Here is a 17,862-nt window from a genome sequence, read left to right as displayed (position 1 = left end):
AGAGATAGAGATATATATATATAACCCTGACGCACTTAGCCCCCCTCAGGGTACAGAATATATAGCTATAGCGTTATGTGTGAGATACACTGAATGGAAAACACACAGCAGCTATTGGCACACACAGTCACATGTACAATGCAGAAATTATTAAATACAACAATACAACTGCACTGGTAATACTACATAGAGCTATGTATGTATACAGATATAACAATGCACAGTAAACACTGGATGCATATCACAGAATACTTGTACTAAATATTCAGATAGTTATGCACTCATTCTTAACCAACACTGTCTAAACGACATGTAGAATACTTAAGTGTCCTGTAAAAGCACAGCACTGATGAGACAGCCGGCTTTACAGAGGAGACTGTGCCCAGCAGTCCCAGAATCAGCGCAGCTCTGTGTAATGGTGCCCAAACGCTGACAGGGAGTGAGGGAGAGAGAGAGATTCAGCTCCAGAGCGGGAACTTCTGCTAAAGATGGTGCCACTGGGGAGGGGCTACAGGTCAGCACCTTATCCCATCTGCTGGACTTCACCACCAGGTACTATGGAGCCTATGTGAAACGGATTTTAGTAAATCCGACCTGTGCTCCTTGCCCTGGTGGATATAGTGGGGTCCCTGCATCCGAATCTCATCGGGACCTGCCTGGGGGACCCTCTTACCTCCTCCCTAGATGTGCGATCCAGGAGAGCAGCGGCGGTATGTGTGTGCCTGTTGAAACCGGAGCGCCTCCGCTGTACGTACCCGGCAACCAGGGCACGGGAGTATACAGTGCAACTGGGGGAAGTGAGGGAGCCGCAACACGATATGTCAGCATGACATATAGCAACTAGTGCCTGTGCTGCGGCCCTTGAAGTCTTCTTTCTTCTCAGAAAAGCTCTTTTTAGGGCTGCTTAGAGCAGCCCATCCTGTTAGCTGCCTGCACTGCAGGCACCAACTTACAAACTGAGCTGCAGTGCCTGGAGGCAGGGATGTAGAGGAGCAGTGCATCGCATCTTGGGAACAGTCAAAGCTTTGGCCTGTTGGTGCCTCGGCTCAAGATTCAACTCTACACCCCAATGTTATTCCCTGTGGAATACCAGTGTACCCCGCTGCAGAAAAAACATAGGATTTTAATACCTACCGGTAAATCCTTTTCTCTTAGTCCGTAGAGGATGCTGGGGACTCCGTAAGGACCATGGGGTATAGACGGGATCCGCAGGAGACATGGGCACACTAAGACTTTGAATGGGTGTGAACTGGCTCCTCCCTCTATGCCCCTCCTCCAGACCTAAGTTAGAAAACTGTGCCCAGGGAGACGGACATTTCGAGGAAAGAAATTATTGTTTAAACACGGTGAGTGTCACACCAGCTCACACCTTGAACATACCGCAGATCATGGTATTCAATAGAACACCAGCCACGGGCATGAAAAATTACACCGCCACATGCTGAGAAAATGTGTAACACAGCCTGTGTGTCAATCCAACCAATAAAAAGGTACCGCATGCCATGGCATGAACAACGTCAGCAACATCCTGACAGAAAAGAAACACCACAAGAGTGCAACCATAACCAATAACTGCAGACACAGTACGCACTGGTACGGGCACCCAGCATCCTCTACGGACTAAGAGAAAAGGATTTACCGGTAGGTATTAAAATCATATTTTCTCATACGTCCTAGAGGATGCTGGGGACTCCGTAAGGACCATGGGGCTTATACCAAAGCTCCAGACCGGGCGGGAGAGTGTGGACGAATCGGCAGCACCGATTGAGCAAACATGAGGTCCCCATCAGCCAGAGTATCAAACTTGAAGAGCTTAGCAAAAGTGTTTGAACCCGACCAAGTAGCCGCTAGGCAAAGTTGAACCGCCGAGACTCCTCGGGCATCCGCCCAAGAAGAGCCCACCTTCCTAGTAGAATGGGTCTCCACCAACTTCGATAACGGCAATCCAGCCGTAGAAGGAGCACGCCAAATCGTATCATAGATCCAGCGTGTAACAGACGGCATAGACGCAAGCGCCCCAAACATGCTGGGAGCATACCGGACAAACAGAGCCTCTGTTTCCCCAATCTGAGCCAAATTGGCGACCTAAATATTCAAAGCCCTGACTACATCGAGAGACTTTGAATCAGCCAATGCTTAAGTAACCACAGGCATCAAAATAGGCTTGTTTCCGCGAACAAAGAAAACAATTTGGCAGAATTATTATCAGAGTTCTGAATTCCGCTCTATCCACATGGAAGATTAAACAGGGGCTCTTGTGAGACAAAGCCGCTACTTCCGACACCGGCCTTGCGGACGCCAGGGCCAATAGCCGGACCACTTTCCAAGAGAGAAATTTTAACACAACCTTTCATAAAGGTTCCAATCAGTGTGACACAAGAAACCGCAACACCACGTCAAGGTCCCACGGTGCCAATGGGGCACAAATGGAGGTTGGATGTGCAGTACTCCTTTCACGAAAGTCTGAACTTCCGGAAAGGTGGCCAATTCTTTTTTTTTTTTTTAAAGAAAATTTATAAGGCCAAAACTGCACTGAAATGGAGCCTAACTTTACTCCTGCATCCACACCTGCTTGCCAAGAATGGAGAAGAACGACCCAGCTGAAAGTCTTCCGTAGGAGCCTTCTTTGATTCACACCAAGACACATATTTACGCCAAATACGGTGGTAAGGCTTTGCCGTTACTTCTTTTCTAGCCTGAAGAAGTGTGGAAACGACTTCACCGGGAATACCCTTTCGGGCTAGGATATAGTGTTCAACCGCCACGCCGTCAAATGCAGCAAGTCTTGATACACGCCCGGATCTTGCTGTAACAGTTCCTTGCGTAGAGGAAGAGGCCAGGGATCTTCTATGAGTAAATCTTGAAGAACTGGATACCAAGCCCTCCTTGGCTAGACCGGAATAATGAGGATCGCCTGAACCTTTGTTCTTCTTACGTTTATCACCTTCAGACAGAGTGAAAGCGGAGGGGACACATAGACCGACTGAAAACACCCAAGGTGTCACGAGGGCGTCCACTGCTATAGCTTGAGTGTCCCTAGACCTGGAACAATATCCCTGAGGTCTCTCGCTGAGGCGAGACGCCAACATGTCCAATTGAGGCACTCCTCAAAGACTTGTCACTTCTGTGAAAACTTCTCTATGACGACTGTATTTCTCCCGGATGGGGATCGCGTCTGCAGAGGAAATCTATTTCTCCGTCGTCTACATCCAGAATGAAGATTGCTAATATAGCGTTTACCTGTCTTTCCGCACAGCGGAAAACTTTTGCGGCTTCCGCTCCTTGTTCCGCCCTAGCGGCTTACTTACGCCACCGCTGTCAAGTCGTCCGACAGAATTAACACGGGCAGATCACAAAGAAAATGTTCGTTGAAAATCGCTCTTAATTCAAGAAAGCTTATTGCAGACAAGCTTCCCAGCTTGACCTTTTCCTCTGGAAATACTTCCCTCGGAAAGACTGCTGCCCAGCCTCGGAGATCTGCATGCATGGACACAAGGATCTAATCCTGGATCCCGAACCTTCGTCCCTCTAGGAGGTGAGGCTGTGCAGATACCGCAGGAGCGATATCCTGGCCATTAGGATTATATTCCGGTGCATGTGCAGGTGAGACCCGATCCACATTTCCAACTGGTCCCGTGAAAACCACTCTGGCATTTGACCTGCTCACCGAAAAGGCCTCTTAGGCTGCACCCGTCTTCTTCAACAACGGAACATATTGATGGATTGTCACTGCAAATCTGATCCGACTCTGGATTCTCAGACCTCTTTTCACAGGAAAACACAGAACCTCAACCGTTCAGTATCTACTCTGATACCCACCACCGACATCAGCGTCGTTGGGACAACAGCCATTTCCTGTGTCGAAGAACAGTCAGAGAGAAACAACTATTTGGAGCACTTGTTTCTTAACCTCACCGGAATCAGGGGAGCGTCTCAGTACAGAATAACAATGGCTCTCACTATTGAAAGAAAACCATCATACTGCCAACACTCCGGTGAGATGGCAAAGACAATCCTGGATATCAACCCAGGTAGGCTGAATGCTGAGAAAAACGCATTTAAAACCCTTTTTCTACCTTTACGTGCTGGAGCTCCCTGGCCTGAGAGATTCCATCCTGTAGTTCAACTTTGTAAGTAGAAGTCTTTGTTTCTGGTGGATGGGGATCTGAACCCCGGACCCCAGCTGTTGTAGTGCAGAGCACTGTACCACTAGGCTACTCGAGTGGCTATATTTTTTTTTTTTTTTTTTTTTTTTTTTTAAGGGACAGTAGGACGAAATCCTGAACCTGACGCAACTCTGGTATGGCGTCGCGTACTACCTCCCCTTCCAGAGGGGAATCAGTAAGATCTATTTGAAAACTCAGTGAGGAGAATCATCTGTAAATTCCAGTATGTCCCCCTTTGACTTCTACTATTAACCCCCAGGTCCAAGTCCATTCCCGGACTGACGGAAGAGTATTAGACGAGTTCCCACCGGTGTGGGCTCCAGCCAAATAGACCCAGCGACATGCGGTGGATGTGGTAGAAACCGAAGACAATATCTGCTTCTGCAAACCTAATAAAGGCTGCAGAGCTCTTACCTTTTCACCTTCCACTATCTGCACAGAAAGGGAAAAAAGAACTGTATCAAAACAGTTAAAATGACTGCATCCCACCAAAGAATGCGTCACCAACCGTTGTGAGGGAATCTAACTTACGAAGGTAGACTTACCAGTGGTATTCGCCGACAGTGACTTAACTGAGGTATCCCCAAACAGCGGTACACCGCCACAGGGAAAAAACTCCAGTATCTCTCGGAGTCAGCCTCAGCATTCCTCCGGCCACACCTACTACAGACGCACAGCAGCCTGCCGCAATGTTATAGAGAAGAACCAACATAAGAAACATCCCCTCTCTCTAGGGTAATTCTATTGGATGTTTTTCCGAATACAAGCACTCCCCCATGCGCATGTAATGCAAATAACCTCAAAGCATATAAGTAAAATATCACTTAGCTTCCTCTATACGATCCTTTGTGACAGGGCCCCGTGCCGACCAGGAGTTGACTTTAACCGTATTCTATCCGCGGCGGGAAAAGAATAAACACTGACTCCTCGTGAGGATCGGAGACCAACTCGTCACGGCCGACCTAGCGCTTTATCAACAGAGCGACCAGCACATGAGAAGGAATACTTTTACTTCAGCATTCATTAGAACTTGCAATATGAATATACATATTTAAATACACATATTCTCAATATATATATATATATATATATATATATATATATATATATATATATATATATATATATATATATATATATATATCATACATATAAGTATTTTGTCCAGAACCCCAGGGTCCCTAGTGACATTAATGTGTGCGACCATGTACTGAATGCCCAAGTTGTGGATCTGACCAGGAAACCTTATGGTCGACATAAAACATAGCATTTGTCGACAACAGGGAGTGGAACTAGGTAAAATTAACATTCTTACGACCCCGAGGGGTTCGAGGGAAGTATATACACAAATTTAATATCATTCCCCCACAAATAAAAGCACATCTGTGCCAGAGCTACAGGCCCATGGAACCGTACCCTGTACAGGTATAGGTTATTGACTTCATGTTAATTTACCCCCAGTAATAACAGATAGTGCCGACAGGTCACCCACATACTACTGTGTCACCCATACAGTGTTCACTTTCGAAAAAGCATACAACTACCGACCTGCTGACACTTGATCAACAGACCCAAGTACCATCAGGAGTCGGCAATGCCGACAGAGGTATTCCCATAGCCAGCCCGTGGCAGAGCACACACACGTCGACACATGAGTATTATAAGCTATCATGGGTATATGACAGGGAAACACAGAATACAAGTACAACTCATTAACTAACACGGCCATTATAGATGTATAGTGCTATATTTCCTTCTTTGCACTAAAACCACCTTGCCCCCCCCCCCCCCCTCTAGTTTTCCACTGTTAGGTGCCTAACAGTGCTTTTTGGCGGGGACATGAGGAGAAAATGGCGCTGTAACAAGTTGTGAGGGCTAAGCCCCGCCCCCTCTCGGCGCGCTTCAGCCCCTCCAATATTATAGATATTTATACTGGCGGGGGTCCCTATACAGTGCCTATGCACTGTATACATCTTTTGCCAGTTGCAGGAAAGAGGTATATTGCTGCCCAGGGCGCCCCCCCTGCGCCCTGCACCCTTGTAGAACCGTTGGTGTGTGGGAGCAATGGCACGCAGCGCGACCGCTGCGCTGTACCTCCGACCTGAAGTCTTCTGCCATCATTGAAGTCTTCTTTTTCTTCCAATACTTACCCGGCTTCTGTCTTCTTGCTTCTGTGAGGGGGTTGACGGCGCGGCTTCGGGAACAAGCAGCTAGGCGCACCAAGTGATCGAACCCTCTGGAGCTAATGGTGTCCAGTAGCCTAAGAAGCAGAGCCCTTAACTCAGCAGAAGTAGGTCTGACTTCTCTCCCCTCAGTCCCACGAAGCAGAGAGCCTGTAGCGAGCAGGTATCTCTGAAAATAAAAAACCTAGCATAAAGTCTTTCCAGAGAAACTCAGCAGAGCTCCCCTAGTGTGTGACCAGTCTCTCCTGGGCACAGAATCTAACTGAGGTCTGGAGGAGGGGCATAGAGGGAGGAGCCAGTTCACACCCATTCAAAGTCTTATAGTGTGCCCATGTCTCCTGCGGATCCCGTCTATACCCCATGGTCCTTACGGAGTCCCCAGCATCCTCTAGGACGTATGAGAAAGGCTTTTGTTTTACAATAAATATGCTTAAGAAGTTTTGAGCACTATTGTCCTACAGCTCATTAACACATTAGTGTTTATTGCAACAGGTGGCTTATAACAGCCATATACAAACCCCAAATGCAGGCAGTGGTAAGCTTGGGAATGCTGCACAGCAGAAGGAAGCAATTTCATTCAAGAAGCTATAATTAAGACTTGCATGTGAGCACCATGGGTTGGCCTACTATTCACCTCAGCACCAAAGGATTGCGGGCTCCAGATGTAACTATACAAAACTTTAGACCCATTTAACATAGAATCAAATAGTTTTACCAAGCACAGCAACTAAACATTTCTGCATCTTTAATATAACCAAGCAGGGAAGATTATATTACTTTAAAATAAATGGAAAGGAGGGTGAGCAAAAAAAGTAACTACGGAGAGTAAAATATTCAATACCGTCACTAAGGGAACATCTGCTGCAGTGACAATAATGCGTCTTGGTTCATCTTACAGCTGAGTAATCGTTTAGCAATTCTTTTCATAGTCGTTCATGCTAATTTATTTATAAGTGAAATGGATGGTGACAGCACAAGGCCTAGGAATATTGTACACTGAACATTCTATGTTACTGTATAGTATATTTTTCTGAAACCACTACGGACTTAACCACAATAACAAGAGAAAGCAGCTGGTTGTGCATATAATCCAGTAATATACGGTTTGAGGTGTGTAAGAGGCATGGTCGGCTTACGGAGAGAGTTTAGGAATTTCAGATAAGAACTAGTATGGGGAAAAGATCTCTAATTGCATGCTGTATTAATATGGTGTGTTGATATTGTTTGCATGGGACAAGAATTCTCCAACATGTACGTTTCCCACTTTCGAATGAACCAGTTGTTCAGGATGAAGACTGGTTTGACAACCTCTGACAAGATAATAGTGAGGCCAGAGATGGTCTTCAGAAGATAGAGAAATGTATTCTGGAACAACACCCAGAAACTGTTCATACCTTTCTTGTTTTAAAGCATATTCCAACATCTTTATTCTTCTGACTAGATCCTTCTTTAAATTCTCCTGTCCTTTCCTTTCACCTTGAAGGAAGGCTATCTGGGCCTGTAAAACACAAAAGCACACATCTTAAGTGATTGCTTACGAGTTCTGGAACGTAAAACAGCTACATGGTGACATCTCCCCCCCCCCCCCCCCACCACACACACACACATAGCCCTCTCAACTGGCACAACTGCAAGGGTCCATTTGAAGGAGGTGGCAGCAATATTTGGCATAGGCTCACCAACATATAACTAGATGGAAAAAACGTCCTTGTAAAGAGAAGGAAAACAACTTTAGTAGAGAATGAAAGGTGAAAAAGAAACAAAAAAAGAAAAGGAAAAAAACACAAAAACCTACCTATAAATTTCCCTAAAGCATGTTTACTAGTTCTTAACAACGCCGCTACAAAAAAGGTCTCTATACATCAGAACGGTGTAGTAAACATAGATCAGGCATGGTACCGAAGGATTGGCGTATAGCTGAGGTAGTGCCAATATTTAAAAAGGGATCCAAAAATCTTCCGGGAAACTACAGACCAGTTAGTTTAACATCTATAGTGGGGAAAATATTGGAAGGAATTCTAAGGGACGGCATACAGTCCGCTAGGATTATTAGCAAGAACCAGCATGGGTTTGTGAGGGACAGGTCATGCCAGACTAATTTAAATTAGCTTCTACAAGGAAGTGAGCAAATAAGAATTTACTTACCGATAATTCTATTTCTCGGAGTCCGTAGTGGATGCTGGGGTTCCTGAAAGGACCAAGGGGGGATAGCGGCTCCGCAGGAGACAGGGCACAAAAGTAAAGCTTTTACAGGTCAGGTGGTGTGTACTGGCTCCTCCCCCCATGACCCTCCTCCAGACTCCAGTTAGGTACTGTGCCCGGACGAGCGTACACAATAAGGGAGGATTTTGAATCCCGGGTAAGACTCATACCAGCCACACCAATCACACCGTACAACTTGTGATCTAAACCCAGTTAACAGTATGATAACAGAGGAGCCTCTGAAAGATGGCTTCCTAAACAATAACCCGAATTAGTTAACAATAACTATGTACAAGTATTGCAGATAATCCGCACTTGGGATGGGCGCCCAGCATCCACTACGGACTCCGAGAAATAGAATTATCGGTAAGTAAATTCTTATTTTCTCTATCGTCCTAAGTGGATGCTGGGGTTCCTGAAAGGACCATGGGGATTATACCAAAGCTCCCAAACGGGCGGGAGAGTGCGGATGACTCTGCAGCACCGAATGAGAGAACTCCAGGTCCTCTTTTGCCAGGGTATCAAATTTGTAAAATTTTACAAACGTGTTCTCCCCTGACCACGTAGCTGCTCGGCAGAGTTGTAATGCCGAGACCCCTCGGGCAGCCGCCCAAGATGAGCCCACCTTCCTTGTGGAATGGGCCTTAACAGATTTAGGCTGTGGCAGGCCTGCCACAGAATGTGCAAGTTGAATTGTGTTACAAATCCAACGAGCAATCGACTGCTTAGAAGCAGGAGCACCCAACTTGTTGGGTGCATACAGTATAAACAGCGAGTCAGATTTTCTGACTCCAGCCGTCCTTGAAATATATATTTTTAAGGCTCTGACAACGTCTAACAACTTGGAGTCCTCCAAGTCGTCTGTAGCCGCAGGCACTACAATAGGCTGGTTCAGGTGAAACGCTGATACCACCTTAGGGAGAAAATGCGGACGCGTCCGCAGCTCTGCCCTATCCGAATGGAAAATTAAATAAGGGCTTTTATAAGATAAAGCCGCCAGTTCAGATACTCTCCTGGCCGAAGCCAGGGCCAGTAACATAGTCACTTTCCATGTGAGATATTTCAAATCCACATTCTTTAGTGGTTCAAACCAATGGGATTTGATGAAATCTAAAACTACATTTAGATCCCACGGTGCCACCGGAGGCACCACAGGAGGCTGTATATGCAGTACTCCTTTGACAAAAGTCTGAACCTCAGGGACTGAGGCCAATTCTTTTTGGAAGAATATTGACAGGGCCGAAATTTGAACCTTTATAGATCCCAATTTGAGACCCATAGACAATCCTGATTGCAGGAAATGTAGGAAACGACCCAGTTGAAATTCCTCCGTCGGAGCACTCCGATCCTCGCACCACGCAACATATTTTCGCCAAATACGGTGATAATGTTTCGCGGTGACTTCCTTCCTTGCCTTTATCAAGGTAGGAATGACTTCTTCTGGAATGCCTTTTCCTTTTAGGATCTGGCGTTCAACCGCCATGCCGTCAAACGCAGCCGCGGTAAGTCTTGAAAGAGACACGGACCCTGCTGGAGCAGGTCCCTTCTCAGAGGTAGAGGCCACGGCTCGTCCGTGACCATCTCTTGAAGTTCCGGGTACCAAGTCCTTCTTGGCCAATCCGGAGCCACTAGTATCGTTCTTACTCCTCTTCGCCGTATAATTCTCAATACCTTTGGTATGAGAGGCAGAGGAGGAAACACATACACCGACTGATACACCCAAGGTGTTACCAGCGCGTCCACAGCTATTGCCTGCGGATCTCTTGACCTGGCGCAATACCTGTCCAGTTTTTTGTTGAGGCGAGACGCCATCATGTCCACCATTGGTTTTTCCCAACGGTTTATTAGCATGTGAAAAACTTCTGGATGAAGTCCCCACTCTCCCGGGTGAAGATCGTGTCTGCTGAGGAAGTCTGCTTCCCAGTTGTCCACGCCCGGGATGAATACTGCTGACAAAGCTATCACGTGATTCTCCGCCCAGCGAAGGATCCTGGCAGCTTCTGCCATTGCACTCCTGCTTCTTGTGCCGCCCTGTCTGTTTACATGGGCGACTGCCGTGATGTTGTCCGACTGGATCAACACCGGTCTTCCTTGAAGCAGAGGTTCCGCCTGGCTTAGAGCATTGTAGATCGCTCTTAGTTCCAGAATGTTTATGTGAAGAGACTTTTCCAGGCTCGTCCACACTCCCTGGAAGTTTCTTCCCTGTGTGACTGCTCCCCAGCCTCTCAGGCTGGCGTCCGTGGTCACCAGGATCCAATCCTGTATGCCGAATCTGCGGCCCTCCAATAGATGAGCCTCCTGCAACCACCACAGGAGAGATACCCTTGTCCTTGGCGACAGGGTTATCCGCAGGTGCATCTGAAGATGCGACCCTGACCATTTGTCCAACAGATCCCTTTGAAAAATTCTTGCATGGAATCTGCCGAACGGAATTGCTTCGTAAGAAGCTACCATTTTTCCCAGGACTCTTGTGCATTGATGTACAGACACCTTTCCTGGTTTTAGGAGGTTCCTGACCAGGTCGGATAACTCCTTGGCTTTTTCCTCGGGAAGAAAAACCTTTTTCTGAACTGTGTCCAGAATCATCCCCAGGAACAGCAGACGAGTTGTCGGCATTAATTGGGATTTTGGAATATTCAGAATCCATCCGTGCTGCTTTAGCACCTCTTGAGATAGTGCTAATCCCATCTCTAGCTGTTCTCTGGACCTTGCCCTTATTAGGAGATCGTCCAAGTATGGGATAATTAATACGCCTTTTCTTCGAAGAAGAATCATCATCTCGGCCATTACCTTTGTAAAGACCCGAGGTGCCGTGGACAACCCAAACGGCAGCGTCTGAAACTGATAGTGACAGTTTTGTACAACGAACCTGAGGTACCCCTGGTGTGAGGGGTAAATTGGAACGTGGAGATACGCATCCTTGATGTCCAAGGATACCATAAAATCCCCTTCTTCCAGGTTCGCTATCACTGCTCTGAGTGACTCCATCTTGAACTTGAACTTCTTTATGTACAGGTTCAAGGACTTCAGATTTAGAATAGGCCTTACCGAGCCATCCGGCTTCGGTACCACAAATAGAGTGGAATAATACCCCTTCCCTTGCTGTAGAAGAGGTACCTTGACTATCACCTGCTGAGAGTACAGCTTGTGAATGGCTTCCAAAACCGTCTCCCCTTCGGAGGGGGACGTTGGTAAAGCAGACTTCAGGAAACGGCGAGGTGGAGACGTCTCTAATTCCAACCTGTACCCCTGAGAAATTATCTGCAGGATCCAGGGATCTACCTGCGAGTGAGCCCACTGCGCGCTGTAATTCTTGAGACGACCGCCTACCGCCCCCGAGTCCGCTTGAGAAGCCCCAGCGTCATGCTGAGGCTTTTGTAGAAGCCGGGGAGGGCTTCTGTTCCTGGGAAGGAGCTGCCTGTTGCTGTCTCTTCCCTCGTCCTCTGCCTCGTGGCAGATATGAATAGCCCTTTGCTCTCTTGTTTTTAAAGGAACGAAAGGGCTGCGGTTGAAAGGTCGGTGCCTTTTTCTGTTGGGGAGTGACTTGAGGTAGAAAGGTGGATTTCCCGGCCGTAGCCGTGGCCACCAAATCCGATAGACCGACCCCAAATAACTCCTCCCCCTTATACGGCAAAACTTCCATATGCCGTTTTGAATCCGCATCGCCTGTCCACTGTCGTGTCCACAAAGCTCTTCTGGCCGAAATGGACATAGCACTTACCCGTGATGCCAGTGTGCAGATATCTCTCTGTGCATCACGCATATAAAGAAAAGCATCCTTTATTTGTTCTAACGACAGTAAAATATTGTCCCTGTCCAGGGTATCAATATTTTCGATCAGGGACTCTGACCAAACTACCCCAGCACTGCACATCCAGGCAGTCGCAATAGCTGGTCGTAGTATAACACCTGCATGTGTGTATATACTTTTTTGGATATTTTCCATCCTCCTATCTGATGGATCTTTAAGTGCGGCCGTCTCAGGAGAGGGTAACGCCACTTGTTTTGATAAGCGTGTTAGCGCTTTGTCCACCCTAGGAGGTGTTTCCCAGCGCTCCCTAACCTCTGGTGGGAAAGGGTATAAAGCCAATAACTTCTTTGAAATTAGCAGTTTTTTATCGGGGGCAACCCACGCTTCCTCACACACGTCATTTAATTCTTCTGATTCGGGAAAAACTACTGGTAGTTTTTTCACACCCCACATAATACCCTGTTTAGTGGTACCTGTAGTATCAGCTAACTGTAACGCCTCCTTCATTGCCAAAATCATATAACGTGTGGCCCTACTGGAAAATACGGTTGATTCGTCGCCCTCACCACTGGAATCAGTGCCTGTGTCTGGGTCTGTGTCGACCGACTGAGGCAAAGGGCGTTTTACAGCCCCTGACGGTGCTTGAGGCGCCTGGACAGGCACTAATTGATTGTCCGGCCGCCTCATGTCGGCAAACGACTGCTTAAGCGAGTTGACGCTATCCCGTAATTCCACAAATAAAGGCATCCATTCCGGTGTCGACTCCCTAGGGGGTGACATCCTCATATTTGGCAATTGCTCCGCCTCCACACCAATATCGTCCTCATACATGTCGACACACACGTACCGACACACAGCAGACACACAGGGAATGCTCTATACGAAGACAGGACCCACTAGCCCTTTGGGGAGACAGAGGGAGAGTCTGCCAGCACACACCAAAAAGCGCTATATATGACAGGGATAGCCTTATGATTAAGTGCTCCCTTATAGCTGCTTTTTATATAAATATATAGCCATTAATATGCCCCCCCTCTCTGTTTTACCCTGTTTCTGTAGTGCAGTGCAGGGGAGAGACCTGGGAGCCGTCCTGACCAGCGGAGCTGTGACAGAAAATGGCGCCGTGTGCTGAGGAGATAGGCCCCGCCCCTTTTTCGGCGGGCTCGTCTCCCGCTATTTAGTACATTTAGGCAGGGGTAAATATCTCCATATAGCCTCTGGGGGCTATATGTGAGGTATTTTTTGCCTTTTAAAAGGTTTTCATTTGCCTCCCAGGGCGCCCCCCCCCAGCGCCCTGCACCCTCAGTGACTGCCGTGTGAAGTGTGCTGAGAGGAAAATGGCGCACAGCTGCAGTGCTGTGCGCTACCTTAGAAGACTGCTGGAGTCTTCAGCCGCCGATTCTGGACCTCTTCTTGCTTCAGCATCTGCGAGGGGGCCGGCGGCGCGGCTCCGGTGACCATCCAGGCTGTACCTGTGATCGTCCCTCTGGAGCTTCATGTCCAGTAGCCAAGAAGCCAATCCATCCTGCACGCAGGTGAGTTCACTTCTTCTCCCCTCTGTCCCTCGTTGCAGTGATCCTGTTGCCAGCAGGAATCACTGTAAAATAAAAAACCTAAGCTAAACTGTCTAAGCAGCTCTTTATGAGAGCCACCTAGAATTGCACCCTTCTCGGCCAGGCACAAAAATCTAACTGGAGTCTGGAGGAGGGTCATGGGGGGAGGAGCCAGTACACACCACCTGACCTGTAAAAGCTTTACTTTTGTGCCCTGTCTCCTGCGGAGCCGCTATCCCCCCTTGGTCCTTTCAGGAACCCCAGCATCCACTTAGGACGATAGAGAAATAATCTTAATTAAGGAAAAGCCGTGTATGTGGTATTCCTAGATTTTGCAAAAGCCATCGATACAGTTCCTCACAGGAGACTGATGATCAAATTAAAGAAGCTTGGCCTAGGAAAAACTATTTGCACATGGATAAGCAGCTGGTTGGATAGCAGGGTACAGCGAGTAGTGGTCAATGGGATGTCCTCAACCTGGTCCCCAGTAGTCAGCGGAATACCACAAGGGTCCGTACTCGGACCACTACTGTTCAACATATTTATCAATGACCTAGAAATAGGCCTGGAAAGCACAGTGTCAATCTTCGCAGATGATACTAAACTGTGTAAGGTAATTAATTCAGAATTGGATGTGGAGTCCTTGCAGAATGATCTATCTAAACTTGAACTCTGGGCGTCAAAATGGAAAATGAGGTTCAATACAGACAAATGCAAGGTTATGCATTTTGGGACTAAAAATAAGATTTTACTTACCGATAAATCTATTTCTCGTAGTCCGTAGTGGATGCTGGGGACTCCGTCAGGACCATGGGGATTAGCGGCTCCGCAGGAGACAGGGCACAAAAATAAAGCTTTAGGATCAGGTGGTGTGCACTGGCTCCTCCCCCTATGACCCTCCTCCAAGCCTCAGTTAGGATACTGTGCCCGGACGAGCGTACACAATAAGGAAGGATTTTGAATCCCGGGTAAGACTCATACCAGCCACACCAATCACACCGTACAACTTGTGATCTGAACCCAGTTAACAGTATGACAACGTAGGAGACTCTGAACAGACGGCTCACAACAATAACAACCCGATTTTTTTGTAACAATAACTATGTACAAGTATTGCAGACAATCCGCACTTGGGATGGGCGCCCAGCATCCACTACGGACTACGAGAAATAGATTTATCGGTAAGTAAAATCTTATTTTCTCTAACATCCTAGTGGATGCTGGGGACTCCGTCAGGACCATGGGGATTATACCAAAGCTCCCAAACGGGCGGGAGAGTGCGGATGACTCTGCAGCACCGAATGAGAGAACTCCAGGTCCTCTTTAGCCAGGGTATCAAATTTGTAGAATTTTACAAACGTGTTCTCCCCCGACCACGTAGCTGCTCGGCAGAGTTGTAATGCCGAGACCCCTCGGGCAGCCGCCCAGGATGAGCCCACCTTCCTTGTGGAATGGGCCTTGACAGATTTAGGCTGTGGCAGGCCTGCCACAGAATGTGCAAGTTGAATTGTGCTACAAATCCAACGAGCAATCGTCTGCTTAGAAGCAGGAGCACCCAGCTTGTTGGGTGCATACAGTATAAACAGCGAGTCAGATTTTCTGACTCCAGCCGTCCTTGAAATATATATTTTCAATGCCCTGACAACGTCCAGCAACTTGGAATCCTCCAAATCGCTAGTAGCCGCAGGCACCACAATAGGCTGGTTCAGGTGAAACGCTGACACCACCTTAGGCAGAAAATGAGGACGCGTCCGCAGTTCTGCCCTGTCCGAATGGAAAATCAGATATGGGCTTTTATACGATAAAGCCGCCAATTCTGACACTCTCCTGGCTGAAGCCAGAGCCAGTAGCATGGTTACTTTCCATGTAAGATATTTCAAATCCGCCGATTTGAGTGGCTCAAACCAATGGGATTTGAGAAAATCCAAAACTACATTAAGGTCCCACGGAGCCACTGGGGGCACAACCGGGGGCTGTATATGTAGTACTCCTTTTACAAAAGTCTGGACTTCAGGAACTGAAGCCAATTCTTTCTGGAAGAAAATCGACAGGGCCGAAATTTGAACCTTAATGGACCCCAACTTGAGGCCCATAGACAATCCTGTTTGCAGGAAATGTAGGAATCGACCCAATTGAAATTCCTCCGTGGGGGCCTTCCTGGCCTCACACCACGCAACATATTTTCTCCAAATGCGGTGATAATGTTGTGCAGTCACCTCCTTCCTGGCTTTAACCAGTGTAGGAATGACCTCTTCTGGAATGCCTTTTTCCCTTAGAATTCGGCGTTCAACCGCCACGCCGTCAAACGCAGCCGCGGTAAGTCTTGGAATAGACACGGTCCCTGCTGAATCAGGTCCCGTCTTAGAGGTAGAGGCCACGGATTTTCCGTGAGCATCTCCTGAAGTTCCGGGTACCAAGTTCTTCTTGGCCAATCCGGAGCCACGAGTATCGTTCTTACGTCCCTTTGCCGTATAATTCTCAGTACTTTGGGTATGAGAGGCAGAGGAGGAAAAACATACACTGACTGGAACACCCACGGTGTTACCAGAGCGTCCACAGCTATTGCCTGAGGGTCTCTTGACCTGGCGCAATACCTGTCCAGTTTTTTGTTGAGGCGAGACGCCATCATATCCACCTTTGGTTTTTCCCAACGGTTCACAATCATGTGGAAGACTTCTGGATGAAGTCCCCACTCTCCCGGGTGTAGATCGTGTCTGCTGAGGAAGTCTGCTTCCCAGTTGTCCACTCCCGGAATGAACACTGCTGACAGTGCTATCACATGATCTTCCGCCCAGCGAAGAATCCTTGCAGCTTCTGCCATTGCTCTCCTGCTTCTTGTGCCGCCCTGTCTGTTTACGTGGGCGACTGCCGTGATGTTGTCTGACTGGATCAACACCGGCTGACCCCGAAGCAGGGGTTTTGCCAGGCTTAGAGCATTGTAAATCGCTCTTAGCTCCAGTATATTTATGTGAAGAGACATCTCCAGGCTTGACCATACTCCCTGGAAGTTTCTTCCCTGTGTGACCGCTCCCCAGCCTCTCAGACTGGCATCCGTGGTCACCAGGACCCAGTCCTGTATGCCGAATCTGCGGCCTTCTAACAGATGAGCACTCTGCAACCACCACAGAAGAGACACCCTTGTCCGTGGCGATAAGGTTATCCGCTGATGCATCTGCAGATGCGATCCGGACCATTTGTCCAGCAGATCCCACTGAAAAGTTCGTGCGTGGAATCTGCCGAATGGGATTGCTTCGTAAGAAGCCACCATCTTTCCCAGGACTCTTGTGCATTGATGCACAGACACTTTTCCTGGTTTTAGGAGGTTCCTGAGAAGTTCGGATAACTCCTTGGCTTTCTCCTCCGGAAGAAACACCTTTTTCTGAACCGTGTCCAGAATCATTCCCAGGAACAGCAGACGTATTGTCGGGGTCAACTGAGATTTTGGGAAATTCAGAATCCACCCGTGTTGTTGCAGCACTACTTGGGTTAGTGCTACTCCGTCCTCCAGCTGTTCTCTGGACCTTGCCCTTATCAGGAGATCGTCCAAGTAAGGGATAATTAATACGCCTCTTCTTCGCAGAAGAATCATCATTTCGGCCATTACCTTGGTAAAGACCTGAGGTGCCGTGGACAATCCAAACGGCAGCGTCTGAAACTGATAATGACAGTTTTGCACCACGAACCTGAGGTACCCTTGATGTGAAGGGCAAATTGGGACATGCAGGTAAGCATCTTTTATGTCCAGGGACACCATAAAGTCCCCTTCTTCCAGATTCGCTATCACTGCTCTGAGTGATTCCATCTTGAACTTGAATTTTTGTATGTACAGGTTCAAAGATTTCAGATTTAGAATAGGTTTTACCGAGCCGTCCGGCTTCGGTACCACAAATAGCGTGGAGTAATACCCCTTTCCCTGTTGTAGGAGGGGTACCTTGACTATCACCTGCTGAGAATACAGCTTGTGAATGGCTTCCAATACCGTCGCCCTGTCTGAGGGAGACGTTGGC

At 47.8% G+C, this 17,862-nt stretch overlaps 1 protein-coding gene across 3 annotated transcripts in view; it reads right to left on the bottom strand.

Annotated features, from left to right (window-relative positions):
* STRN (striatin) overlaps nucleotides 1–17,862 on the bottom strand; it is a 283,653-nt gene that overhangs the window by 121,396 nt on the left and 144,395 nt on the right. For all 3 annotated transcript variants that reach the window (XM_063917900.1, XM_063917902.1, XM_063917901.1), the window contains exon 2: nucleotides 7,744–7,847. In XM_063917900.1, the coding sequence (XP_063773970.1) occupies nucleotides 7,744–7,847 (104 nt within the window). The remainder of the gene's footprint in view (nucleotides 1–7,743; nucleotides 7,848–17,862) is intronic.

This window comes from Pseudophryne corroboree, chromosome 4 (assembly GCF_028390025.1).
Source record: "Pseudophryne corroboree isolate aPseCor3 chromosome 4, aPseCor3.hap2, whole genome shotgun sequence".
NCBI classification, from domain to species: Eukaryota; Metazoa; Chordata; class Amphibia; order Anura; family Myobatrachidae; genus Pseudophryne; species Pseudophryne corroboree.
The sequence above is the reverse complement of the archived record's forward strand: the minus strand, read 5'-3'. Positions and strand labels throughout refer to the sequence as shown.